This window comes from Hyaloscypha bicolor (genome assembly GCF_002865645.1).
Source record: "Hyaloscypha bicolor E unplaced genomic scaffold K444scaffold_98, whole genome shotgun sequence".
NCBI classification, from domain to species: domain Eukaryota; kingdom Fungi; phylum Ascomycota; class Leotiomycetes; order Helotiales; family Hyaloscyphaceae; genus Hyaloscypha; species Hyaloscypha bicolor.
In genome coordinates this window covers 487,807-513,975 of record NW_020194600.1, presented here as the reverse complement: position 1 = coordinate 513,975, position 26,169 = coordinate 487,807, and the positions used below count along the sequence as shown (strand labels likewise).

General features: G+C 48.9%; 10 protein-coding genes across 10 annotated transcripts; 4 read left to right on the top strand and 6 right to left on the bottom strand.

Annotated features, from left to right (window-relative positions):
• Window positions 1–204: 204 nt before the first annotated feature.
• On the bottom strand, window positions 205–1,873 carry K444DRAFT_664683 (COP9 signalosome-like protein complex subunit 1; the record flags this gene model as incomplete). Its single annotated transcript, XM_024886992.1, has 5 exons — window positions 1,754–1,873; window positions 1,660–1,704; window positions 1,313–1,593; window positions 500–1,261; window positions 205–444 (listed from the first exon to the last, which is right to left on the bottom strand). Exons 1-5 carry the CDS (start codon window positions 1,821–1,823, stop codon window positions 205–207), a joined length of 1,398 nt encoding a protein of 465 aa, XP_024735092.1. The 5' UTR covers window positions 1,824–1,873.
• A 230-nt stretch (window positions 1,874–2,103) lies between these two features.
• On the bottom strand, window positions 2,104–5,421 carry K444DRAFT_592079 (uncharacterized protein). The gene is made up of 5 exons (XM_024878221.1): window positions 4,555–5,421; window positions 3,759–4,379; window positions 3,474–3,692; window positions 3,219–3,384; window positions 2,104–3,168 (listed from the first exon to the last, which is right to left on the bottom strand). Exons 1-5 carry the CDS (start codon window positions 5,061–5,063, stop codon window positions 2,344–2,346), a joined length of 2,340 nt encoding a protein of 779 aa, XP_024735091.1. The 5' UTR covers window positions 5,064–5,421; the 3' UTR covers window positions 2,104–2,343.
• Window positions 5,422–6,018: 597 nt separating this feature from the next.
• K444DRAFT_439008 (uncharacterized protein) lies at window positions 6,019–6,812 on the bottom strand. Its single transcript, XM_024872823.1, has one exon. It carries the CDS (start codon window positions 6,721–6,723, stop codon window positions 6,211–6,213), a length of 513 nt encoding a protein of 170 aa, XP_024735090.1. The 5' UTR covers window positions 6,724–6,812; the 3' UTR covers window positions 6,019–6,210.
• A 760-nt stretch (window positions 6,813–7,572) lies between these two features.
• On the top strand, window positions 7,573–9,534 carry K444DRAFT_439027 (uncharacterized protein). The gene is made up of 4 exons (XM_024872824.1): window positions 7,573–7,939; window positions 7,996–8,178; window positions 8,473–9,195; window positions 9,267–9,534. Exons 1-4 carry the CDS (start codon window positions 7,877–7,879, stop codon window positions 9,402–9,404), a joined length of 1,107 nt encoding a protein of 368 aa, XP_024735089.1. The 5' UTR covers window positions 7,573–7,876; the 3' UTR covers window positions 9,405–9,534.
• Window positions 9,535–9,592: 58 nt separating this feature from the next.
• On the bottom strand, window positions 9,593–10,375 carry K444DRAFT_631237 (uncharacterized protein; the record flags this gene model as incomplete). Its single annotated transcript, XM_024883331.1, has 2 exons — window positions 9,593–10,135; window positions 10,190–10,375. 2 exons carry the CDS (start codon window positions 10,373–10,375, stop codon window positions 9,593–9,595), a joined length of 729 nt encoding a protein of 242 aa, XP_024735088.1.
• Window positions 10,376–10,601: 226 nt separating this feature from the next.
• On the top strand, window positions 10,602–13,826 carry K444DRAFT_614448 (putative heat shock protein hsp98). Its single transcript, XM_024880531.1, has one exon. It carries the CDS (start codon window positions 10,840–10,842, stop codon window positions 13,636–13,638), a length of 2,799 nt encoding a protein of 932 aa, XP_024735087.1. The 5' UTR covers window positions 10,602–10,839; the 3' UTR covers window positions 13,639–13,826.
• Window positions 13,827–14,804: 978 nt separating this feature from the next.
• Window positions 14,805–15,373, top strand: K444DRAFT_532426 (uncharacterized protein; the record flags this gene model as incomplete). Its single annotated transcript, XM_024875078.1, has 3 exons — window positions 14,805–14,894; window positions 14,947–15,117; window positions 15,185–15,373. 3 exons carry the CDS (start codon window positions 14,805–14,807, stop codon window positions 15,371–15,373), a joined length of 450 nt encoding a protein of 149 aa, XP_024735086.1.
• A 180-nt stretch (window positions 15,374–15,553) lies between these two features.
• K444DRAFT_664679 (DUF1740-domain-containing protein) lies at window positions 15,554–19,233 on the bottom strand. Its single transcript, XM_024886991.1, has 2 exons — window positions 16,690–19,233; window positions 15,554–16,608 (listed from the first exon to the last, which is right to left on the bottom strand). Exons 1-2 carry the CDS (start codon window positions 19,175–19,177, stop codon window positions 15,842–15,844), a joined length of 3,255 nt encoding a protein of 1,084 aa, XP_024735085.1. The 5' UTR covers window positions 19,178–19,233; the 3' UTR covers window positions 15,554–15,841.
• Window positions 19,234–19,448: 215 nt separating this feature from the next.
• On the top strand, window positions 19,449–24,959 carry K444DRAFT_532569 (uncharacterized protein; the record flags this gene model as incomplete). The annotated part of the gene is made up of 3 exons (XM_024875087.1): window positions 19,449–19,825; window positions 19,878–24,006; window positions 24,057–24,959. 3 exons carry the CDS (start codon window positions 19,449–19,451, stop codon window positions 24,957–24,959), a joined length of 5,409 nt encoding a protein of 1,802 aa, XP_024735084.1.
• Window positions 24,960–25,054: 95 nt separating this feature from the next.
• K444DRAFT_631232 (PRTase-like protein) lies at window positions 25,055–25,695 on the bottom strand (the record flags this gene model as incomplete). The annotated part of the gene is made up of 2 exons (XM_024883330.1): window positions 25,055–25,588; window positions 25,636–25,695. 2 exons carry the CDS (start codon window positions 25,693–25,695, stop codon window positions 25,055–25,057), a joined length of 594 nt encoding a protein of 197 aa, XP_024735083.1.
• Window positions 25,696–26,169: the final 474 nt, after the last annotated feature.

The following is a 26,169-nucleotide window of genomic DNA, read 5'->3' as shown; positions in this document are numbered from 1 at the left end:
TTGTTCGTCAGGCTGCAAGGCTATTTGCTCCGTGTGTCACCGATTTCGTAAAAGGAAGTAAATGCTCCATTTGCCCAGGTCAAACGAGCAACGCTGCCTCTAAACCCCATGTCCCATTTTATTCCTCAACTCCGCATATGCATCGATTTGTGTCCGCCGTTCATACTCCATGTCTCCCAATATCATTCATTGCTCATGTACTCATTAAAAGCCTCCGGGATATACGTTGGCGCCTGAGTTTCTAGAGCGTAATTGTCGTCCATCATCGAACATATCATCGATTGGTGCCAATCCCATTCGCTTTCCGCCCTTGATCTCCAAGTCGGCGGCGACTATATTCATATGTTGGATTCGGCGGTGGGCTTCACGCTCATACTCCTTCGCAGTTTCGAGGGTGTTGGCTTGGAGGGCGGAGCGGGGTGCGGAGGGGACAGAAGTAAGGAGCTGTTCTGGTCAAATTGGCTTTTACAAGCAAGTTTGGAACTTTAGAAGTACTTACTCGGTTCTGGGTATCAATTCTCGCCTCAAGATCTTTGCGCTGGATCATCATGGCGAGCTCCTTGTCGATGGTCTTGCCTGGTGGCATGAAAGCAGCATTCAAGCTATCGAGAGTTACGCAAGAAAATGGGATGAAGTATTGGACAATACTCTTGCTCCGAACTAGGTGATAGAGATCATCGATATGTTTCTGCAGGTGGATATCCAGCCAATAGTCAGTGCGGTATGCTTCGAGGATGCCCAGACAGGCTGAGTATCTGCTGTTTACGAAGAAGGTGATGGCTCGTCGAATATGAGGCTCGAGTTCGAGATATGTACGGAAGTTGGTATTCTCGAGCACTTGGGTGTGCAGCTCGTTTCGTTCCATTGTTGCCAAAGCACAGAGGCCACCATAGACCGCAATATCGTTGGGGCTGATAATGCTGTTACAGGTCGTGCCCATCCCAGCCTCGGTCTGCAGAAATCGTAGAGCAGCATTGTAGTATTCTCCAGAGTCCATAAGTGCCAATCCATCTGTAGCGCAAAGGTATGGCTGAAGGGTTCTGTCCTCATCTGCCGGAACCATAACCCCCTTGATCTTCTGTACGTTTGAAGAGACGGCAACCCAGTTTTTCTGTTCGACAGCAACTTCGATGAGATGCTTGCTGATATCTATGATGTGCTTGGCCATACTAACGTCCTGTCTCATACGGCTAAACGAATCGAAAGCTCTTGGGAGGTCGCCGATAGCTTGGTAGTGGTTGCCAAGATCTTCATTGCCCATCTATGTGTAGTCAGCACCCCAAAGAACTCCCAAAGCTGTACTGCTACATACCCGAATGCTCTCTTTGATGAGATTGTTCTTGTACCCCTTCAATTCAGCTTCTAGACGTTGCGTCTCTGCCTGATTCTGTTTCTCAGTCATGTCCATCCATACCTTGTCTCGTGCAGCTTCGCGCTCTTGCGGGCCGACCGTTTCGAGGTGGTTCTGAGCTTCGAGATACCGCTTGATGTCTTTGCCCTTCTTAGCTTCTTTCACAGCCAGCTTGAGAGCTTCAACTCCAAGGTAGGAGGAGCATGTGCCGATGAGTATGAGGCGTTCGAGACGGGTTCGTCCTGCCAGGACGTCAGCATTTGGCTATCATAGTTAATCAGGCATCTACAAAACAAAAATGAGTCTACCTTTGTAGTTTGCAAGATATGACTCCAGGTCAAACTTGGGTGGATCTATTGAGGTGAGCGAGCTTCCTCCGGCCGATTGCTGCTTGCGACTCACCAGACACAAGAAGGCTCTTTTTGCCCCGGCTCTGTGTAGGAGAAGCTGGAGCACCCTGTGGTTGAGACATCTTGCAAGAAGCCTGTCTCTTTCCTATCTTGTGAGGTTTGTTGAAAGGAGGGGAGGGTTGCGGCCTTCACTTCGGCTGCCCGCGCGGGTAGGTACTCCAGGACTCAGCCGCCTCTCACGTGCTCCGCCCTCCAGTCTGCACGGACTAATTTTCGAGGTAGAAGTGCTGTACAAAATCGAAGAAGAAACTCTAACCTATTATGAATAAGGAAACCAGTCTTAATTAATGGTGGCCAAATCTTGATCTGCAATAGAGAAACAATGTGTCAATTCACTGGGGTCCAACTGAAATATGCCTTTGAATTGTTTGAGACTACTATCTCCGTTTTGGGGGACTTGGAGTGGAACTTCCATGATATCCACCTTGTTCAAGAACATTTCACCTCAAAACAATTGGTCTATTACTTATTATACTCCACAGTAATCCAACCAACGCCCAGCACATGTTCTCCATCCGCCCAATTCTATCCGTAGATTATTTTGTTCATCATCATACAACGCCATAGCCCATAATCACTCACCTATCTATATCTTTGATCAGAAGTTAGCATGCTGCCCCATTCATCACCATCCCCCGAGAATATTCCATCGAAGTTCCCGGTCATTTCTCCGTTGGCTGTAACACCCGGCTGATACATCATTTCTTGTGGATTCAAACCGCCCATCATGGAGCTGCTTGGATCCATTTGACCCTGCAAGTCGTAATTTGGTTGGCCTTGCATAAGATACGGTGGAAGAGGACCAAATAGTTGGCCTTCCAGATCGTCATAGAGACCAGGTCCATTGGCACCATTGGAGAGGTACATCCGCTGTCCTTGAGGCCCATTCCTCATGCCGACATTCTCTTGCTTCACATTGTCAAACTCCATCAACGGCTGATTGGGATATGCAAATGGATCCGCAGATGGGAACATCATAGCATTCAGATCGGGAATGGCTGTGTTTATGTGAAATGGTTGCTGTGGAAATGGTGATTGTTGCAAGCTATTGGCAGCAGTAGTAGAGTCGGGGGTGCCGGTAGAGGACAAATCTGCAGGCGACATAAGCTCGTGGAAACTTTGCCTGAGGTTCGGATTTGACAAGGTATTGGTCTGGAAACGATTTCCGTCCATGGAAGCTCTCTGCACATTTCCTGTCTGGATAGGTGCAGGCACAGGAAATGTTGTCGCCCTTGGAAGCATTCCAATCACTGGAGCAGATCCTGGAGTCCGCTGTGCCACCTCGGGTGAGTTCTGCGTATCGCGAGACTTGCCGGGCGATGGGGCAGCTCGCTTTTTTTGAGGTTGAACAACTGCTGTCGCCCGGCGGCCCTCCTTCAGTCTGGCAGGCAATTGATCGAAGAGGCTCTTTTCAAGGAAGTCAGCTTCTGGTATACAAGGCTGGGAAGAGTGCCTACTTTCAATGCTGTTGAGCATCTATCCGCAGCTTGACTTCTCATTGCCAGGCCATTGAGGGCAGCTTTCCCGTCGATTACGTCCGCAAGAATTTCTTCCGATCCAGGTTTATCCAAGTTCTCCAGCACAAAGTAAACCAACGATATGATGCTGAAAAACGTGGTGTACCTGCAAGTTGGTAAAGTCTTAATTTCGGGAACCCAAAGAATATTGCCAGAGGGTTAAAAGAATGAGGGATGACCAAGGGGCTGTCTTACATTGTGAACCAGAACGCTCCAACCAAGAGACCTCGTCTCTTCATCTCAGTCGTAATGTGGATGATGTTTCGTGATACGCTGACGCAGGCCGCAGCACAAGCATACGATCTCTCGTCAATCGTCTTGCCGACACATTGCTTACTGGACACGTAGTGCAAGAAAGGTCGGTACAACATCATTTGCACGTGAGCATAGGACAATCGAAGGAGCTGCTGCACGCTGTAGACGGGGTCAGTGGGGGTTTGCCCGAGAATTCCGATATGTTTTCGGGGTAGGCAAGCTTACCGAAGGACTTCTGGTGTACCATCTCCTCCAGGTCTCAAATCCGGGGATAGCTTATCAAGCCAATCCGCAAGGTCCTTTTCGATTTCTCTAATTTTTGCATGACTAATGACATATGATGATTTTGAAGCTCCTTGCACAGACTGTTCAAGACCTTTTGTAGGATATATGTACTTGATGACTTTAGACAAAGTAGCCATAAGTCGAGTATGTGCGTTTGAGGCGGCATACAGCAAAGATGTTTTCCCTGGTGGCATCGGAAGAACAGCATCCTTGGTAATGTACTCATCATCAACCTCAATTGGCAATTCTTGGTCGATATCATCATAACTCAGCATAATAGGAAATCCCAACAAAGCGGAAACGTATGTGTCCATCTTACGGATGATCCAGAATACACGTCTCCTGGTTTCACGTTCGATTGGATTGAAGTTGCCGGCGAGGTTGCGATGCAAGCCCATCCTTAGAGCGCTACGTAAGGCAATGCCAATGTGCGAATAGCAAGTGCTCAAATTTGCGGATGCTTGGAGAAAGAGAATCATAAACACAATAGCTTGCAACGACGTGAGATCGCGACAGTCGGTGATATCCATCATTTGTCGAGCAGCTCTAAAGTACTTAACTCTAGCAAAGAGTTAGCTATAGAAATCCAAGGTTGGTAAAGGACCGGAGCCGATGGTTGCTTGAGAAATCTATAGATATCTTCGAAACACACTGTGTGCTTAGAAATAGATCGTTGGCCCGAGACTGATCACAACTGGGCAAGGAGAAATGCTAAAAGGGGGAGTGGGGAGCTTACCCTTGATCGATCCCAGCTTTGTATGTATTTTGTACAGGCCCATTCGGATCTTCTCCAGGTTCGGTATGAAACATACAACCTAGAGCAAGTACAACATAAAGAAGAGGTAGAAATCTGTTTTCGCTGTCACCAAAGTTTTCTGGGGGGGTATCGAATATCTTATCAACCATTTCATAGAAAGTTGGCTGATGAACAAAGCGTAGAAGAGAGCATGCACGTTCCAGCGAGTCGTTGCATAATACTTTCGCTGTTTCTCGAGATGGAAGATCCATAGTGTTTGGAAGGCCAGCGTCGTAGGGACTGTCTGTTGATGATCTAGGAGAGTCGAACATTGAAGTCACCAGTGGCGGTCGAGGTATTCTTGGAAACAACGGAGCGCTGTGGTCATTGCCTAGCAGGCCGCCGAATTGCTCTCTCATGCGCTTAATGAAAACTGTCCCGGAAGAGCCACCATGGAAGTCCCAATACCCAGCCTCATCGAGGTCTAACTGACCAGTGGACTCTATCATGGAACGTAATTGTGCATCCTGTACATTCGGATCTCCAGATTTGTCGGTTGAACTGTTTTCCAGAGCCTCCGTTTTTATTTTCCCCAACTGTTGGTGGATAAGAGTATCAATGTTGGGGTCATTCAGATCAACACCCGGAAAGACCGCCCGAAGAAGTGTTTCCGCTCGTTGAACGCGACTCTCCAAGGCTTCGATATATTGCGGTGCAGGGTTCCTTCTCCTGTTGGAAGGCTGGTCATAGGTGCAATCTGATTCTTGTGAGTGTTGTGAGTTGGATATAGGATTGAGTTTGGGTTTTTTGGATTTTGGCTGTTTAGGCTCTTGCTCTTCTTTAGTGGAATATTGACAAACAAAATCCGTACCATAGCTGTAGACTGTACAGTGCGTACAGGGAATCTTGCCATCACACTTGATCTTCTTACGTCTCTGTAGAACCAATTAGCGTTTTCAACTTCCAAAAGTTTGGGGGAGGGGGCCGCATCGGGGGTGCATACGCATTCGTCACAGGCACGAGTAACTCTCCGGCGCTTCTGGAGAGGCGCTGGAGTGCGTGGCGGCTGAGATGTTGAATTTGGCGAAGTCTGCCCATGCATCTGCCAATGCGCCGTTTGCGCCGGGTTGCTGTCATCGTCAACTTCGAAGGACTCGGGTGAGGAATGATCGGGGCTTGTCGACAAGGGACCCATTGCCTGAGACATTGAGCCCTGGCCAAGACCGTGGACGTGACCGTGACCGTGACCGTGACCGAACATTGCGCCAGCCATGACGTTCTGTCCCGGTGTTAAAATGAGAGGAACAAGTGCACGCGTTGGGCGCAAATATGAAGTTTCGTCAGTGACTGAAGCTTGTCGCGGACAGCATTTCCGATTCAAAATGAAGGAACGGCGCCTCTTTCTGGGGTACCAGGCTAGAAAGTGGGTAGCGTCTCTAGATGGCGGCGCAGAAACGACCGAAAGAAGTCCTAAAATCCGAAGAAGAAAAAAAGAGAGGATTGAGGGTTTGTTAGTCACCCCCTCCAGCCAGCTAGTAGTGGCGTCGACGTCCTTGTAGTCTTTGGGTTTGACGCTTGGATCCCTTAGTGCTTGCGTAACTCCGTCTTTTAACAAAGAAAGTAAACGCGCAGGGGACGGGAGGGGTTATCGAACTCCTACGGGCCGGTGCCCTTTACGGAGAATCTCAAGAGAAATTGAGCCTGAAGATGCTGCTGGCTACAGACCTGGCTCGGACAAGAGCAGGCTTCTGGAAACAGCGAGGGGGGCGCGTCCAGATATAACTGGGTGTACTGCGTATGGAGAAGGGAAGGAGAAAAGGTGAGCAGGTGAGCAGGTGAGCAAGGAGCAAGTAGCAAGGAGCAAGTAGCAAGTGGCAAGTGAGCGACTGAGGGTGGAGATGGAAGGTGGAGGTGGAGGATGTATGAAGCCAATGATTGACCAGGCAAGACGATGAAGAGCGGGGCACGACGCGGCAACGACGCCCTTCCTGAGTAATCATGGGAATAAGAACAAGAAGCCCGAGCTACGGAGCCGACGTCGGGCATTGAAAGTGCGAGGGGCATCCACGTGACTATTCCGGGCGGGGGAGGGTCGGCATTTGAGCTGGAACGGGCGGGCCGAACGATGGACTGGCTCCGCGAACCGTGCTCTGTATTTGCCAGGTCCATGGCAATGGGAATTGTGGATGCACCAGCGCTGGGGAGGAAGGAGAAGCGAGAAGGCGAGGAGGCGAGGGAGGGGAGGCGAGGAAGGGGAGGCTAGGAGGCGAGAAGGCGTCAGTCAGGCTTTTGAACAGTGCACTGTGCAGACTGTGCAGACTGTGCAGTTTACCTGACCCTGTCAGAAGATGGCCGGCCCTGTCCCGCCCTGCCAAAAATGCCATCAGATACATATCGGAAACCTTATGTTTGTAGGGGTGCGCAGGTCCACATCCCAATTCCCCGTCCGGTTAGCAAAGCCACTCCAGCATTCAACTTTCAACATCCCGTACTGTCCTGCCAAGTCCAAGTCTGAAGGCTACTTGTAGTAAGCCGACGCTAACGCTCTCCGGATCGTCAGCACCTTCAATCTGTCTGCGCTGCGCATACTGCAGCGCCTGGCCCAACGCGAGATGACCTGCATCCCGCGCCCTCGATCACGACATTGCGCGTGGCTTCCAAAGTGCCTATCCACGAGAGGGATCTAATCGTTGTACCTCCACACTTTAGATAATTGTACGACATTCATTCACAAACCCTATATTTACGTCCATCCGGCCATCCCACGTCGTCAGAAGTATGACGACAGCCCTCTGCGCATTCCCCCATCCCAGCCGCCACCCTGGTGCCATTTACAGTAGTGCTGGGGGCTGGCTCGACTGGTTTTCCTCCTGCCGTCGCCAGAACTAACCTTTACCCACAAGTAGGACAGCAACGGCCAGCGGATTGGTGTTACTGCAGTCTGCAGAAAACTCGACAAATGATCCTTGATCCGTGGAGTTCAAATGGGGCAGGATTTTCATAAGAACCACGTCTACTGAACAACTATGGGGGCAAACCTGCCTATTCAATTGATCGATGGTTCTTGCCGCACGAGGTATTTAGCTTTAGCGTCCCATCAGGAAGCTACTACTGCTTCCTTTACATCTTCTCTTCTACCTTAACTAAGGACAGTCTCCCTTTCTCCCTTCTGGACTCCTACTTGTCGGCTGGATAAAACCTGCCAACTCATCAATTGACCTGGAATACGATCAATTAATTCCCTTGGATGACTCCCGGCTCTACTTGAAATATAGATTGCTCCAAGTCTATTACCAAGGTTACATTTCGAACCCCAGAAACTATGTCTACTAAGCCAATCTTTGTGGCTACGCATCCAAGAGCATGCAGCACAGCCTTCGAGAGGGCGAGTCTTGCACAATTCTCCAATTGGCCTGAACAATGGCTAACGTTGTAAGATAGGTCTTCATGACCCGTCGAGATATTTTGGCTTGCGTCCACGAGCCCTTCGGAGATGCCTTCTACTTTGGACCAGAGAGAATGAGCACAAGATATGAGAATGACGAGCAAGCTCGCGAGGAGAGTGGCTTTGCCAATAGCACATTCAAGACCATACTCGAGAGAATTGAACAGGAGAGTAAAGAGGTTCGACTCTCTTTTGTCCATTTTTGATCTCTAGACCTTGAGAGTGCAAGCTGCCGTCAGTTTTTCTTTCCTTAAAAGCAAGTGCTTTGATTTTGTTTTGGGGAAGTCCTGTCTTGGGCATATCTGAGCCCCACTCTTGAGGTACTCATACGCCTCAACGCTCCCCTGATTAACGCCCTAACCGTCCAAACACCAGTGGTCTACCACGGAGAGTTATTGTTTTATTGTCCTTCGTCGCTTGACGATTGAAAATATCAAAAATGTTGTGATTGATAGGAAACTTATCTCAAATAGGGAAAACGCCTCTTCATTAAAGATATGACCTATTACCTCGTACCACCCAACGGACAGCTCGCAACTATCGCGCCTTCACTTGGTGGAAAGACTGTCAAGAAGGGAGTTGGAACGAATGGGATGAATGGTGAAATGAACGGAACAAATGGAACAAACGGAACAAATGGAACAAACGGAACAAACGGAACCAATAGATTCGTCAACGGCCACCACAAGGCACCCTTCCCCTATGAAACTGAAGCCGAAACCAGAAATCCGACTGTGGTGCCAGCTGAGATCCTGAAGCAATTCCACTTCACGTTCCTGATCCGCCATCCTCGTCATAGCATTCCGTCCTATTACCGTTGCACCGTTCCCCCCCTAGACAAAGTCACCGGCTTTTACGACTTCATGCAATCTGAGGCTGGGTTCGATGAGCTCCGCCGTGTTTTCGATTTCCTCGTCGAGAACAAACAAGTCGGCCCGACCCGTGCTGGTCAACATGGCGAATTGAAAGATGGTGAAGTCAGTATCACCGTCATCGATGCTGATGACCTATTGGATGATCCTGAAGGCATTGTTTCGGCATATTGCAAGGAGGTCGGCATTAAGTACGATCCACAGATGTTGAATTGGGACGCTGAAGAAGACCACCAGAGGGCGAAGGATGCTTTTGAGAAGTGGAATGGTTTCCATAATGATGCTATCAATAGCACTTCTCTTAAGCCGAGAGATTCTGTACATGTAAGCTCCAGCGGTGTTCTGTCCTTCGAAAGGGACTTGGATCTTGGCTAATATCACCTTACAAGAAAAAGAAATCGAAGACTGTTGAGAGTGAGGATCGAGAATGGCGTGAAAAGTATGGAGAAGAGGGCGCCAAAATCATCAGGGAATGCGTCAATACAAACATTGCGGACTATGAGTACTTGAAGTCGTTCGCTATCAAGGTTTGAGGCGCGGAAAATTGGGGATGGGGAGACGGACTTTACGATGCGCTTCAAACAGTCTGCGTAAAAGTAACGAATAATGATTAGGAAATTGCTGAAGATACGTTTTGTGTTTTGTTGTACATCTAGATTACGCCCTTCATGCAGACCTTGTGTACATATTTTACAAGACCAGCGTCGAACCATTTTCTGGCTCAGATCGACTGCCGTTCCCCTTCGTCCTCTGCAACCGGGACTATATCCATATCAACATCCACAGTGTGTTTATGATGTCTCCACACCCCATGCTCAATGTTCTCACTCCACGTCTCCGCAAACTCAGCATCATTCAAATCATTCCAAAGCACCTCAACCTTCTCCCCAGTTCCCTCACCTTTCAGCCCAATGCCCCCCTTCTTCACCTCCTCCGCTCCCTCCTGCAACTCCAACCGTCCCAACACGGCTGCGATATCAGCAACGCTATTTGCCTTCTGATCACAAATCTGCCTCCCTCTGAGCTTGATACTTCGGAATTTTAGTTTCTCGTCAGGTTTTTTCTCGTGAAACCTGATCTCATCACCCCATTCTAATTCATGTCGTCTTCGGTACTCGCGCAGTTTCTGGAAGACGGAGAGGCCGATTTCCCCGTGGCCGGGAGGGAAGGAGATCTGAGCGAAGGGGTGCCATAGGTCTTTACGGAGGGCGGCAGGGACGGTCTTCTTGCCGTTGAAGGGGAGTTGGGCCAGGGAGGCGTTGTTCTTGCAATTGGGTCAGCACATAGCTTTAGTCAATAAAATTGGGGGAGATGGTACATTTAGCGCTCTGGTGAGGGAGTACACGACGTGGTTCTTCTGGAGGTGGTTGTAGACGAATATTTGTCGGCCATGTTCAGGTCTGTTCGATTGCGGCTTCGGCAGTGCCGTTCTTGAGGCACCGCGTGCCTTCCTTACTGATTTGGTAGCTTGCCGTACTACTTCTGTGGTCGTTCGGGCACTCATTTCATTTCGTGTTGGCTGCAGTCACCAGCGCAATCAAATCATTATGCTCTCAATCTCGAAATCCAAATCTCGTTAGGGTGATCAGGCGATCACGTGCTAAATATGGCCGCCAAACCAACTTTCCTGGCCAATCAGATCCTTGCTTCTCACCCCGCCATCGAATATGCTGGATCCTGCGAGAATAAACGACATGGGCCTGGTAGGATCGAGACAGCACCAGACCACTGTCGTCACTTCTGCTTGATCATCGCTTTGCATATAATCTTGGACGGAGGCTTGACTTCCACTTTCATTGCTCGTCGTACTCACACTCGCAATTCATCACGAACGTCAGTGATCACAAAAAACTTGGCAGGGCTGAATTCCGGGAATTCCACAACCCCTCCTTACTTCACGAATTACGATTTCACGAATAAGCACAACCAGACACATACAATTGATCGCACTTTGATCACATCGAAAACATGTCGACTTCTAATATGAACTTTACGGATAGGGCCAGCAAGGCCCTTTCCGATGCGATGGGCATCGCAGAAGCCAATGCCCACCCGCAATTACTCCCAATACACTTGGCATCGAGTCTGCTCGACCCTCCACCAGACGAATCGAAGGACCAACAACAGACCATGAACGCATCTCATGGTGCCTCATCACAATCCCTTTTTCGTCAGGTGGTCGAACGAGCCCATGGCGACGCGCAAGGTTTCCAAAGAGCCCTGAACAAGGCCATCGTACGATTACCAAGTCAAACACCACCGCCCGAGCAAATCGCCATGGCACCCTCGTTCACGAAGGTCTTGAGACAAGCACACGAACTCCAAAAGACACAAAAGGACTCTTTCATTGCAGTTGATCATTTGATCATTGCCTTGTCTGAGGATACTACTATTCAGACCTGCTTGAAGGATGGCAATATTCTCAATGTCAAGGTTCTACAAGATGCTGTTCAGCAGATTCGGGGCACACGCCGGGTAGACACCAAGACAGCCGATGCCGAGGAAGAATTCGAGAATCTGAAGAAATTCACGATCGATATGACTGCAATGGCAAGAGAGGGCAAGGTGGATCCTGTTATTGGCAGAGAGGAGGAAATCAGAAGAGTTGTCCGCATCCTGTCAAGACGTACCAAGAACAACCCAGTCTTGATCGGAGAGCCAGGTGTGGGAAAGACAACAGTCGTCGAGGGTCTAGCACAACGTATCGTCAACAATGATGTACCGGACAACCTCGCAGCCTGCAAATTGCTTTCCCTCGATGTCGGCTCTCTTGTTGCAGGTAGCAAGTACAGAGGAGAATTCGAAGAGAGAATGAAGGGTCTCTTGAAGGAAATTGCAGAATCGAAGGAGTTCATCGTCCTATTTGTCGATGAGATGCATCTCCTCATGGGCGCTGGATCAAGCGGTGAAGGTGGCATGGATGCTGCCAATCTGCTCAAGCCCATGTTGGCTAGAGGTCAACTTCACTGCATCGGTGCTACCACCCTTGCCGAGTACCGGAAATACATCGAGAAGGATGCCGCCTTCGAACGACGATTCCAGCAAGTCCTCGTTAAGGAACCCACGGTTCCAGAGACAATTTCGATTCTCCGTGGCCTCAAGGAGAAATATGAAGTCTACCACGGCATCACCATATCTGACGGAGCTATCGTCACTGCAGCTACATTAGCTGCCCGCTACCTCACTCAGCGACGCCTCCCTGACTCAGCCGTTGATCTTATCGATGAAGCTGCAGCTGCAGTGAAGACCGAACGAGAATCCCTTCCCGAAGCTCTGGACAACTTGAACCGCAGGCTTCAGCAATTGAAGATTGAGATTCATGCATTGACCAGAGAGAAAGATGACGCTTCCAAAGCACGTCTCGCGCAAGCCAAGCAGGATGCCCAAAACGTGGAAGAAGAGCTGAGACCACTTCGCGAGAAATATGAGAGTGAGCGAGCTCGAGGCAAAGCAATTCAAGAGGCCAAAGTCAAGCTTGACGCATTGAGGGTCAAGAAGGATGAGGCTACCCGTATGGGTGACGATGCACGAGCTGCTGACTTGCAGTACTATGCCATTCCTGAGCAGGAGGTATTCATCAAGAGTCTAGAGAAGCAAAAGGCCGCTGCCGATGCTGCTCTGAGCTCTGAGCACAACCCAGATTCTGGTGGATCCCTTATTACCGACGTTGTCGGTCCAGATCAAATCAACGAAATTGTTGCTCGGGCTACTGGTATCCCTGTCACGAGACTGAAGACCACAGAGAAGGACAAACTCCTGCATATGGAGAGAGTTCTCGGCAAGATTGTAGTAGGCCAAAAGGAAGCTGTCAAGGCAGTCTCCGACAAGATTCGTCTCCAACGATCTGGACTCAGCAATCCCAACCAACCTCCCAGCTTCCTCTTCTGTGGACCATCGGGTACTGGCAAGACCCTGCTCACGAAAGCGTTGGCTGAATTCCTCTTTGATGATCCAAAGGCCATGATTCGGCTTGACATGTCTGAATATCAAGAACGCCATACAGTCAGTCGCATGATTGGTGCACCACCGGGTTACGTTGGACACGATGCTGGTGGACAACTTACGGAAGCCCTTCGCCGTAAGCCGTTCTCGATTCTCCTCTTCGATGAAGTCGAAAAGGCTGCAAAGGAAGTACTCACTATCCTTCTCCAGCTCATGGATGATGGGCGTATCACCGATGGCCAAGGACGTGTTATCGATGCTCGCAACTGCATCGTTGTCATGACCTCTAACATCGGAGCTGAGTACCTTCAACGCGCAACAACAGCCAACGGCAAGATCGATGACACGACAAAAGCTATGGTCAAGAAGGCGTTGGAAGACTATTTCTTACCAGAATTCCTGAATCGTATCAGCGAAACCATCATCTTCAACCGGTTGTCAAGGGCCGAAATCAGAAAGATCGTCGAAGTTCGCTTGAGTGAGATCCAGAAGCGTCTAGAGAGCAATGGCAGAAATGTCAAGATTGACTGCACTCCGGATGTTAAGAACTGGCTCGGCACTGCTGGTTACAATCCTAGCTACGGTGCTAGGCCCCTTGCGAGATTGATCGAGACGGAACTCTTGAACAGGCTTGCTGTGATGATCCTCAGGGGCAACATCAAGGATGGAGAGACTGCCAGAGTGTACTTGGACAATGGCAGGATCAAGATCCACCCCAACCATACCGATACGGATACGAGCAGTGAAGACGACATGGAGATTGACGAGTCGGATATCGAGGAAGTAATCGGTGAGGATGATGATGGGATGCAACTTTACGAATAGATCATAGGGGCTTGAGTTTTAGGATAGATAGCAGATTGATGAGACGATGAGCGATATTTCATTACATCAAAAGCATGGCGTTCGGAGGGTTTTGATCGGTGGCCGGGTCCTCGATGTTTTCAGGGGATACCCTTCAGATGAATAATGTAGCCTGAGAAGAAGAATTACACGTAAAAGAGATCCCCAAACCCTCCCCTTTTCCACGTGATCGTAAAATCGCTAGCCAACCCCCTTTGGTCCCCTCACTGCTTTCATCCCTTTGTTCCATTCCTTACAACTTTAACTTTCCAGCGTCGGCTTGAACCAACCCGGTACCAAGTAAATGAGACAGTCATAAGAACAGATCCTCAGAATCTGGCTGGTGTTTACTGCGGAGCTCAAAAATCCATCTGATAACCTGAAACCTGTCCACCGCCGTGTTTCGACCTGACAACTCGCTTCGTGAAACCGCCTCTCCCCTTTTCCACTTCCCACTCTTTCCACCAATCACAATCAGATATGGGATTGAGAAACCCACGCTAGCTGCACTTTTACCGAGATCTGATTAGATGTTTGAGATGTTCAGATGCGCGTCTGATGATCTCCCACCGAGTGTTAAAGTATGATCTACCGCTATACCAGGAAGCGATGCGTAATTGCGACGAACGGACCTTCACAACTAGTTTCACAGACCGCTAATGGGATCATGAAGGTCTTGGCAGACACCTTTGCTGTAGTGAGTGCGAGGCTGGGCCTGCAAAAAGAGAAGAGGTGAAGCGAGTCAGTGACAGGAGAGGCAAGATGAGACGGGGAGACCAATCGAAACCATCATGCCGCCAACTCCCCATGTCCCTAGGTTTCCGTCCAAGGAAGCTTGGTGAGCTTGACATCGCCGTTTCTTGCCGTCAAGGGACACTTCATATATAAGACGATTCCGTTTCTCTCAGTAGACGTTTTCTGTTCTTCAGCCGTGCTCGCTTCAGTCCTTCCTTGTGTTCAGGTCTTTTCGTTCTACTCTTCCAAACTCACATTCTTTTGCAGCTGTGCTGCTATACATACATTCTATTGTTTATATATCCGGATATCTATCTTCTATCTTTTTTCAACCCAAGAAATAAACAGCAAACATGCGTTTCTCATCCACCATCCTTTCCCTCTCCCTCCTCGGCCTTGTATTTTCCTCTCCTATGCTCAAGAAGAAGGCAGCGGCCAGCGTTCTCACTGCCTCGACTTACAATAATATCCAAATTTCTAGTGGAACTGCAGGAACTGCCGAGGTAAAAATAACACTCCGAGACTGTAGGAAAATGCTGAGTCTCGGTCTTCTAGACCGAAGCGAATGCTCTCTTCGCCAACATCGACATGAACAACCTCGCCGGTGTCTCAGCAGCCGATCTTAAAATCATCAAGGGCACCCACGATGCAGCCGAGAATGCAGAGGTCCAAGCCTTCAACCCAGCCATCGCAGCAGCCAGTGGTGATGCCGCTACAGCTCTCCAGGTAAACTTCCCCTTCCTTTAATCACAATCGCATAAACATGAATACAAAGACTGATACGTGCAAACAGAACGGCAAGATAAAGAACAAGGTCCTCAAGCTTACGGCTGAGGTTCTCGGTATCCAGGTCGACGTTGCCCAGGGCGGAAGTGGCAGTGATTTGGCGGCTGAGCAGACGAAGCTTGCGAATAATATTAAGCTTGATACTGCTGCGGCGGGACAGGCTTCTACTGCTGTTCCCTTCGACGCGAGCACTTAAATGTTGGTTCTAACTTCTGAGTATGAGAAGTTGAAGGTGATGAGAAGAGCTGAGAGATAATGTGGGGATTAGGGCAGTTGGAGTGAGAGTTTTTGGTATATATTTTTTGGGGGGATTGAAGGGGGTTGGTTGGTAGTGCACACTAAAAAGATTTGGATTTGTAAGATGAACTTGTGTCTAATTCTTCACACTGATGTTGGCATGTAATGGGATGTCTCGGAACGGTGCTGCATGAGAAGTTTGAGCCCTAGCTCTAAAAATCATGCATACAGGAAGGAAAACATTCAAATTATCTATATAATGAGGGGAGATTATGTAAATCGAAACAGATACTCTGGAAAGAGATCACCTGTGATAAATTGCGAAAGTTTATGCCTCAACCTAGTGAAACGGTGAGGCTGCTCTCTGCGTTTGAGTTTCAAAACACTCTCTCATTCTTCATTATACTTTCCGAGACCTTGGCGGCGCCTACCTGTGCCCCAGACGGCGCTGCTCACGTGCAGTCTTCTCCAGTTTCCCTATATCCTCGAACCTCTCTTCTAGATCAATGTGGACCCTCAAGTCCTTCTCCACCATAATCCTCCATATGTTCTTGAGCTCTGAGAAGGGTAATATATTGCTCATTCTCTCGAAGCCGATTAAATAGAGCTCTTTTGCCCACGGACAGGCTCTGATTGCTCGATACCAGATATCCTTCGCCTGGGCGCGGAACTGTGATGTCTCGAGACAGTAAATGAAATAAAATCTCCATAATCCTGCGGAAGACTTGGATGGTGAGGATGACAGGGCGTGCTCGAATGCTGAACGAACAGAGTGAATCGTTCCATGCTTGATTTCGTATTGGATGGCGAAAAGGCGGGATGTCAAAGTGTCGTTTTCTGGTGTGAGGATTGTAGATAGCAGGATATTTCGGACACGATTGTCGATTCGGAGTCGAGATTCGTTCCAGGTGTAGAGTGAGAGAAACATGGTATTTTGGGGAAAGAGATTCAGGAAGCGATTCAGGTGTTCTCGGATGAGAGCAGGGCGGAAGGGGCCGATGCGAGCATGGTGGATGAGAAGACGTGCTGCGGATTGGAGGAAGCGCTCGTGGGAGGTGGAATGGGTGAGATCCCGAGAGATGAAGATGTGAGAGAAAGAGGTACAAGTACCAAGGGCGGAGCTGATGTCTCCTTGAGCCGTAGACTTTGTCTCCTTGTCTGAACTCGTGGTCAAGTAATCGAGAAGCATTAGACCTGGTGAGGTTAGTATTGAGCCTGTATCTGAGTAGACGAAGGGATTTATGGGCGAATGTCAGTGAAACTGGCAGCACTCACATTCTGCATATGCTGCAGAAGATCTCGAAGTCCCCGAGGACAGAAGATAATCCCGATGTGAGACCATATGCTGTTTTGCTCTGAGCAATGCTGCAGGTGATAGGGTAGCATCTGCATTCGGAGTGCCATCTGCAATAGATAGCAGATGTTGAATCGCGGCGTTGTTGTCCTGCTCAGTGAGGCATGCCCAAATCCAACTTCTCCAGAGCACGATTGAATCTCTATCCCATTCGGTCTCGGGCAGTGATCTGCGTAGATTCAAAGCCGCAGTAAATACGCCTCGGGCAACATCCTTATTGCCTCGAGACCACTCGATCAGTGCATATGAGTTGTATAATCGAAGGCATGTGGGATGTTGCTTCAGAAGACTCTTCGATATCTTCTTGATCGAAGCTGGTTCGTTCAGAAACTCAAATGCGAGGAAGTATTCGGCGAGGTCTTCTGTAAAATAGCTCTCCGTGAGCTGTTTCAGGGTATTTCTCACCCATCTGTAAAATACGGGACCATTGTCATCTCCAGTATATTTGACTTTCCAAGGCTGCCTTCCTAGCCAAACGCTTGACCCAAAGAGCTCTTCTGATGATATCGAAATATTCGAAATTGGGACGTACAAAGATACCACCAAATCAGAATCCTCACTCTGTTCTCGGGTTGCGGGAAGATATGCGTCTCTAATCCAGTTTATGTCATTCTCCAACAAGTAGCCGTTGACGAAAGCATCTCCAGGCCACTTTTTCGCATCCTCCAAGTCGACGACTGCCGGCAAGCGACAAAAAAGTAGAAATCCATCGAGGAGTAAACTCCGCAAACCTTGTGACTGAGGGGGTAGGTGTATGAGAAAGCTCTCGATATCCGAGAATAAAATCACACGGAACGGATCATCCTCTGCCACCTCGTCCATAGCCCTAGCCGGAGTACGAGAGCCCATCATCCTCAATCGTTCTGCTGCTGCCCAGGTTTTGAACAGATCTGTGTTGTCCACCACATCATCTGCTTCATCAACCAAAGCATCGGGGGCTTCCGACACATCCTTGTTTTCCACAAAGTGACGCCAGCCCAGAGCACCATCCTCGCCAATTCGAGGCACCTCACTTTCCCAAAAGGTACCGAATTTCTTCACAGCTTCGGCATGGGAAAGCGGTAAGTTGAGAGGGAAAAAGTTCATCTCAAGAAGACCTTGCCAAATCGACACAGCTAGCTCTGAGTATCCGGACTCACGCAGGAATAGCGTGAAGCGAAGGAGTAAATAGATGAGTTGTTGATACAGCGAACCGGTATCTCCTGTCCCCGGAACAAGAACCTCTTTGGTGAGAGCATTGACCCTTCTCAGAAACACTTCTTTGATAGCTTCATGCCGAAATGACGAGAATGTCGTTTGCTTAAAATTGAGATAGCTTGTCCACAAAAGGAGACTGTCAATATTGTCATTCGAGATCTGCTCCCAACGTTCTGCTTGATATTTTACTTCCCAGATCTTTTCCCCTTCTTTCATCAAGCCCAGCAAAAGCCTCTCCCGGTCTTTCAAAGATCTGGCCTTGCCCAAAGCCTTTTCGTACATCGAGATTTTGATGTCTGCAGTGCTTCGAAGCTCGGCATTGGTGACCCTGTGGCTGTCGTCATGCCCTCTTAGCAGCGCATCTTGGTGGTCAATCAGCGAGATCCAAGCTTCCACGTCGTGTGGGGATTCCTCGACTTTCCTTGACAGCTCCATGTTTTTCTGGCGGGTAGAAGAGTCGACCTTCATCGTCCGCCTGGCGTCTGAGCCTGAAGAGTCACTTTCAGTTGCATACTCAAGCTCCTCGTCAGACGGCTGATGTTTTGCTTTGGCCTTGCCGTATATCGACCGATAGTCTTTCTCGTCGCGGCCAGAATCAGAACTATCTCCATCGCCATCTCCGCTCCTCTTGCGCTTCTTGCCTCTCGGACCCTGCAGAGGAACGAAATCCGCTTCAACGCTCCTCTGCCCTTCACGATCGACTTGGGGACGTATTTTCAAGAGTCGGGGTCTCTCTCTCTCTATTTTTGAGAAAACATATTTCTCCCTGAAGCCAGACTTGCCTTCTCGCCAATTGCTGAGAACAATCCCCTTCTCATCTCCATAATCTCGATCAACCTTCGTGTCTGGGGGTGCCCCAAGAACATGGCCTGCTCCAAATCGATGAAACGGAGGTACACTATATCGGTGGATGCTCCCGTAGACGAGATTCTTCTCATCACCCTTCCTGTCCACCACGTAATCGCCCACGAATTCGTCCTTTGGCCGATACAGGGGGGTTTCTATCTTTGTCTCGTGAAGTGGAAACCTCTCCCGGCTTCCAGATCGATGTTTCTCATGATGTCGTCGCCTGTGATCTTTGTCACACTTCTCATCTTTGCGGTGGTGCTTCCTTTGCGTGGCCTTGTCAGCCTTGGCCTCTTCCGGAACCGCTGTTGTAGGCTTGGGCTTGAAAGAAGCAAATCTCGGAACATTGGTCTTAGGCTCAGACATAGTGACGAACCCAGACCAGGCTCTTGCTATATCATTTCCACTTAGCTCAGATTTTGTGCGGAAGTGGTTGAATTTGAGAGGAAGGGGACGTTCGGAACGATACAGTCTGATGATTGGTGGACGCACGGACCACAAAACTACAGCCTTGTCTGTGGAGAAACTTTTGAAGAAAAAAGTTCAATCTTGCATTTCGCGATAAGAGCTGTGTGACCTTCACAGATACAACCTCAAATTATGACATTTTGAGCAATTGTCCGACCGATAATACACCATGACGACCTCTTTGGCAGCCCAGCTGTCGGTGATATCTGCCAATTCGGAAAAGTCTTTGAATCTCAAAGCCCAAAAGGCGGCGCACTCCAAGTCTCTCATATTCGAGCCCCGAGTGGCAGCATCGCAAAGTTTCGATACAATATACACATTATGCCACGAAGGGTTCCAAGAACTGTGCCTTTTGGACGGGAGGTTCTCGGACTTCCAAAGAGACATCTTCAGCGAGCAAAGTAAAGATGAGGACCGCACTCAAATGACAGCTACGGAGAACTCGGAGCTGGACAAGAGACTCGAGATTTTCCTAGGCCTGGTTGGTGGGCGGCTAAGATTAAGTCCAGCAGTAAAAGCAGTGGAATGGTTGATTAGGAGGTTCAGGTGAGATGAGAAGATAAAAACATCCGAGGAAGATTGTTAACTTTTGTTCCAGGGTCCATGAACGCAATACCTCCTTTCTGATCATGACCTTCCTCCCGTACCACACGCTTCCAGTATTTACAACTCTTCTGTCAATTTTACCCTCGAATCTTCCACAGGAATACAAATTTCTTCATCCGTACATACGATCCCATACTCCACCTCCCAGACATGCAATTGTTCACACCGCAACTACCAATCCCTCGTTCGCCTCAGCTTTAAACACGTATATTCTTCGAATATGTCAGTCGCGGCAGAATTACCCAGCTCTTATTGCATTTTGGGCAGGAGTAATGACGGAGGCCACTGGGGGCATGCTGGACAAAGCTCGGTCCGGGAGGAAAGCTGTCCAGCAGCAAAATGAACAAGACGTTGTTTTGAGACTATTGCCAACTTTGAATGAAGGTCTTGCGATGAAGAAAGTCCCTGATCTACGCCTTGGCTGCTATATGCTACTCTCGGTAATGGCGTCAAAGGGTGGGCTTGACGACAAGCTGTTAACTGCTATGATGGAAGCGGTTGTACTGGGATGGACAGGTGAAACCACAATTCCTGGACTCGTCTGCCTATCTGTACTGGCACAGCATCGAGGAGCAAAACAGATCACAAAACGACTTGCAAAAGAACTGCTTAAGGTTGAGAACTTATCAGATCTTCTCATAGAGCTTTCCAAACAACGACGTGTGGATAGGCTTGCCAATGGTCTCTGCCTAGCACTTGTGGAACGATTACGGAAGAATGGTGATATTAGTGGTCTTCAAATTGTTGAGCGGGTCATTGGCAGTCAGTTATTGAGTGATCCTCAATGCTGCGTTATTGTGAAGGCATTGGTTTTGGTCGCTCACCAAATCGACGAAGACTCGAATCCAACATTAGGACCTCATCTTGCATCCTCACTCGTTGCACTCACACAGCTCCCTGATCATGTTGGCTCTGTGGTCCGTGGAGCACTTGAAACTACTGAGGTGGATATCGACGAACTAGAACTGAAGCTCAACACATCACTCCAGCGAATTGAGGCTCCAGCATCGCACGCTGAAGATGTCGATATGGAAGACTCCAATGTTGAGATGACTACAACACTGGACTTCTCTAGTCTTCTTCAAACTCTTCCCAAAAGAACCACCACTGAATTGTCCTTCCTATCTCACGATTCGTCACATATCTACCCAGATCTGTGTCGTGCATTTTTGGTGGCTACATCCAATCCGTCTGATCTTGATTCTTTTGACAAGATACCAATCCTACGACGAGATTCTGCCCTGGAAGATACTCTATACCTCAGTTTTTACATGAGGACGTGGTGTGGTCCCCACCCAGTCGTGGCTCGAGCCTCAGCGCTCCAGATGGCGACTCGTTGCTTGTCAGCCAGCAAGGTGGATTCCGTAGATCTCCAGGCGCTCTTGCCTTATGCAATTGGTGCACTTGGTGATCCTGCTTCGAAAGTTCGTCGTGCCGCGGCAGAACTTCTTGTTGCACTGAACAAATTCTTTCCCACCAACACAGAGTCCAAGAAGAAGTTAAAGCAATTACAAAAGTGGGCCTTCGATGACTTTTATGGACCCGGAGACGATACTCGTGACTTAAAGTGGCTCTCTGGGGATATTGTGGCTCGACTGCTCAGCGAAGTGGTCATTCCAGCTCTGGAAGAATGCGTGCTCGACCGGAAACACATCGAATCTGTCTTTCAGAGGTCCCTAAACGGCCCTCGTACCTCTGAGAGCCCGAAAAAGCAGGACCAGCGAGTACCACAAACCAGCCGAGCCTCAATTATTGCTTTCTTGTCAAGCCATGCTATCCATACTCCGTTGTTCTCACTGAAGATGAGACTACTTGCTTCACTAAATCAACTTCGTAGCGTAGCAAGTATATCGAGAACGAAAGTGCTGCTCCCTATACTCCAGCAATGGGCATCGATTGGTCCAGCAGAAGTCTCGAAGCTTTGCATTGAGGAACAACTTGATGCTGTGGAGATTGACGATCAAGCACTTATGATCATCACTTCGAGTGATAACGAGGGTTTTCAGTACCTGGCTAGTATCATTAGCGGCGATGTGGTGGTCGGCAGATCAGCTATCATTGATGCTGTTTTCAAAAGGCTGCGTGCGATCTGGACATCCTTGAAGGGTGAACTCCGCATCAGCACTGCCCAGATGTTGATGGACTCAGCTCAGTTTCCGTCAAACAATCCGGACGAAATCCGTAAATCAATCTCGCAGGGCTCAGCTCAGCTCCTTCAAACAACGTCACTTTCAACGGAAATACTATTAGCGTTCCTAGAACAGCTTCCAACAACAGCCGAGTTAGCAGACAAGCCTCCTGCTACTAAAAGGCGAAGGACAAGCCACGGAGAAATAGCTAGAACCCCGCTCCAAGACTCGAAACAGCTCACGGCTGCTATGCAGAAGGTCACCTTCGTCCTGCAGCTTATCGACAGTTCCGATCCTGGCAAACATCCTGAGCTCCTCAAAGGTCTTTTCAATGTCCTAGCTGAACTTCAACATTTCAAAGCCCAGGTAGCGTCAGAGTTGGCCTATCTTCAGGGGTTGGTCCTCAACAGTCTTCTCGCTATTATCAAGGCTTACAAGTCTGACCCGAGTTTGAAGCTCGAGCGCTCTGCAATTCGAGCAGATCTGCTTGTCGATTGTGTCCAGAAGACGGCGAGTCCACAGGTTCAAAATGCCGCGCTACTACTTATTGCCTCTTTGGCCGATATTGTACCGGAATTGGTTCTTCACAGCGTCATGCCGATATTTACCTTCATGGGAAGCTCAGTGCTCCGACACAACGACGAGTATTCTGCACACGTTATTAGTCAAACAATTCGCGAAGTCATTCCTCCCCTAATCTCGTCACTCCGGAAAGAGAAGGGAAATCCTGTCACTGGTGCAGCAGAATTGCTTCTGAGCTTCGTTGCTGCGTACGAGCATGTGCCACCCCATCGCCGGAAGGGGCTGTTCACCTCTTTGGTGCAAACCCTTGGCCCAGAAGACTTCTTGTTCGCGTTATTAGCAATGCTTGTGGATAAGTACGGACCAACTGAAGGCATCAAAGCATTTGCAGCAGATATTGCTGGCTCGTTCAGTGTGGAAACCCAACTCCAATCTGCTGTAAAATATTTGGACTTAGTTGGAGATGTCTTGAAACCGAAACCAACGTACTCGACTACCCTACTCAACGCCAATGATGAGGGCATTTCTGACCCCAAACTGATCGCTGCAAACGAAATAGCATTGTTGCCGCATCTTCTTTCTCAGAAGCGGCTTGCTAGTCAAACCGGGAAATTACTTGATCGGGACGATATGGACGCTGCGAGAATTCGAGATCTTTATTCAACCCTCCTGGAAAATGTTCTAGCCTTGGCGGATACACTGAGAGATCAGAAGCGCCTACATGGGGCTTGCGGTGATGTTTTGGAAAGTCTACTTGGCTTACTATCTACCAGTGACTTTGTCAAATCGGTTGAGGGCTTGCTCGACAGGCCGAGTGATTCCTTACGTCGCAAGATCTTGAAGTCTCTGGAGGTCCGCATTGATCATGAAAGTCCATCCGACGCAAATTCGAGGAGTGCAATGCTCGGATTCTTGCCCCAACTCACCGCAATCATTCGAGAGTCGAAAGATGTTCTGTACAAGCACATTGCAGTGGGCTGTGTTGACAAGATATCCGAGAAATATGGGAAGAAGGATCTCGAAGCAGTTGCCGCAGCGGCAGAAACGATTGCGAGCAATCATTGTCTTGGCCAGTCAGATAATCGGTTGCGCGTCATGGGGCTCCTCTGTCTTGCATCTCTGGTTGAGATTTTGAGGGAGGGAATCGTCTCAGTCCTCCCTAGTGCGATTCCTAAAGCTCTGGAATATATGGAAGCCAGTACGAAAGAGGATGACGAATCCCAGAAGCTCCACAATGCTGGCTACGCATTTATCAGTGCCCTGGTCCATCACCTACCATATATGTTGTCGGGAGGGTACTTGGACAAACTTCTCGAAATTTCGAATGCGTCCGCAGAGGCAGACCTTGATGATTCAGCCGATGAGAGTAGAATGGACTGCATGAGGCTTGCGGCGAAGCAAATTGATGCCAAGAGTATGTTTGGAGCTTTGGAGAAAGACTGGGAACGAGCCGCTGGAATGGGTCAATTGGTAAGTGATCTTTAAAATTGCTCCAAGTCAAGCCGCTAATTTATCGATAGGCGCTCCAGGAATATCTCGAGATTCTCAGTATAGCCATTGATAGACACCCAAAGAACGTAGTGACCAAGTACTCTCCCATCCTAGCAAACATATTCCAGAACGCCTTCGACCTTCGGCGACAGTGGACAGTGGTGGCGGACGAAGGCTTGGACAGCGACTTCATTGCTGAGATTGAAACTCAGGTCAACGAAGTCGCCATCAAAATGATTTATAAGTTCAACGATGCGACATTCCGGCCCATTTTGTCCAACCTGGTTGAGTGGGCGTCGGCTTCACTACCCAAGAAGGATGAAGTTGGTAGAAATCTGCGGTTACAAAGCATATATGGCTTCATGGCCGTGTTCTTCGACAATCTCAAGTCGATCGTCACCAGCTATGCAACCTACCTTCTCGACAACGCGGTGGATACCTTGAAGAACGTGAATCCTAAAGATGAGATCTCGAGGGAGTTATGGTCGAGGGTGCTTCGGACTTTAGTCAAGTGTTTTGAACACGATCAAGATGACTTTTGGCAATCGCCATCGCATTTTAGTAATGTGGCACCGGTGCTGTGTGCACAGTTCACAAACGCTTCAGCGCTGCCATTGACTGAGGAACTCGTGCCAGCAATCGTTGAACTTGCGGCTGCTGCAGAGTCATCAGATCATCACAAGGAATTAAATGGAGCAATTCTTAAGCACATGAGGTCTGAGACTGCAAGTGTCCGACTAGCGGCAGTCAAGTGCGAGCAGGAGTTGACTGATAGGCTCGGTGAAGAGTGGCTGTCTATGTTGCCTGAGATGTTGCCTTTCATCAGTGAACTGCAAGAAGACGATGATGAGGTTGTTGAGAAGGAAACACATCGCTGGATTGTGAAGATTGAGGGTGTACTTGGGGAGAGCTTAGACTCTATGCTCCAGTAGTTTAGGACATCACGAATGTGAAAATGAGCCCACTCTACTTGCCACAATGATAGTATTTCCGTATCAAGAAACCGCTGTAATGCCTCAGCGAGGCATCAACACTCAATCGGAGCCCCCATGTTTGTCTTTGTAAGCGTAACCATAGCATACCTCTGCAATCCCTTCAAGTTCTTCTCAACCGCCACATTATACACCGGTACATCAACATCAAAAATAAACACCGCCTCCGCAACCTCCATCCCCAACTGCTCCACCAACTCCTTCGCAGCCATAATCGAGCCACCCATCCCCAACAAATCATCAACTAAAATGACTTTCTTCCCCGCCGTCTCAATACCTTCAAATGCATCAGTCTTCATCTCGAATCTGTCCGGCCCGTAGTCTTTTTGATAGGTAGTGGTAATCACCTCCCCGGGAAGCTTTCCCGGTTTCCGGACCGGGACACAGGGGAGTTGAAGGCGGGAGGCGAGGATGGGTGTGAAGAAAAATCCGCGAGCTTCGAGACAGACTATGCTGGAGATTTTGGAGAGGTCATGAGTGGATCTTATGTGAGATTCCAGGTGAGAGATTATGGCTTCTGTTACTGCTGGGTCCCGAAAGATGGGGAAGATGTCGGCAAAGAGTTGATTCTTTTATTTTGTTAGCAAAGATGGTTTGTGAAGGGAAGAAGGCTTACGGGGACCGGGTGGTGGATGTAAAGTTTTACTTTGCTGAGGACGAGTTCTTTGTCTGCCATTGTGGAGATGCTGTCGTGTACAGTCAGACTTCACTGAATCTAAGATGTGCCCTGAATTGATGTTACACGGCGTTGATCTTCACTGGGTGTGGAACAAACGACCTTTGTAGGTGTCGAGGGTGGGGTAGCCAATGAGAAGACGTGTCCTTATGAAGGATCTAGATTCGAGCGATCTCGTAGATCCCTGATCTCTGACACTCAAATTATCCTCTAAGGTACTCTTTACTGTTTGTCGACGGTGGACGAGCTCTGTCCGTGGTTTCAGGAAGTTCAACCCCACATAGATCAGGCTTTAAAAGCCACTGTCAGCACCCCTCTCTTGCAATCTTGGGACTTTATCCACAAAACTTTAATCCTCTCCCGATCACGTTCTGTCCGTGTAATATACCTGAAGCTATCCTACCGAGAAACAGCCTGATCTTATACTCTTATCAACATTCCATGTTTAAGTCTGCAGGATAAAGAGAGGTTCCC

What these genes read in the sequence shown, in the direction of transcription:
- K444DRAFT_439008 (XM_024872823.1), bottom strand. Translation starts at nt 6,723, where the DNA reads ATGGACCTGGCAAATACAGAGCACGGTTCGCGGAGCCAGTCCATCGTT.
- K444DRAFT_592079 (XM_024878221.1), bottom strand. Translation starts at nt 5,063, where the DNA reads ATGATAGAGTCCACTGGTCAGTTAGACCTCGATGAGGCTGGGTATTGG. An exon ending in GGAGCGTTCTGGTTCACAAT is followed by an intron (nt 3,385 to 3,473) that starts GTAAGACAGCCC and finishes ACCAACTTGCAG; the next exon opens with GTACACCACGTTTTTCAGCA. An exon ending in GATGCTCAACAGCATTGAAA is followed by an intron (nt 3,169 to 3,218) that starts GTAGGCACTCTT and finishes TTCCTTGAAAAG; the next exon opens with AGCCTCTTCGATCAATTGCC.
- K444DRAFT_664679 (XM_024886991.1), bottom strand. Translation starts at nt 19,177, where the DNA reads ATGTCTGAGCCTAAGACCAATGTTCCGAGATTTGCTTCTTTCAAGCCC. An exon ending in TTCTGCAGCATATGCAGAAT is followed by an intron (nt 16,609 to 16,689) that starts GTGAGTGCTGCC and finishes TAACCTCACCAG; the next exon opens with GTCTAATGCTTCTCGATTAC.
- K444DRAFT_614448 (XM_024880531.1), top strand. Translation starts at nt 10,840, where the DNA reads ATGTCGACTTCTAATATGAACTTTACGGATAGGGCCAGCAAGGCCCTT.
- K444DRAFT_439027 (XM_024872824.1), top strand. Translation starts at nt 7,877, where the DNA reads ATGTCTACTAAGCCAATCTTTGTGGCTACGCATCCAAGAGCATGCAGC. An exon ending in GCAGCACAGCCTTCGAGAGG is followed by an intron (nt 7,940 to 7,995) that starts GCGAGTCTTGCA and finishes GTTGTAAGATAG; the next exon opens with GTCTTCATGACCCGTCGAGA. An exon ending in AGCCGAGAGATTCTGTACAT is followed by an intron (nt 9,196 to 9,266) that starts GTAAGCTCCAGC and finishes TACAAGAAAAAG; the next exon opens with AAATCGAAGACTGTTGAGAG.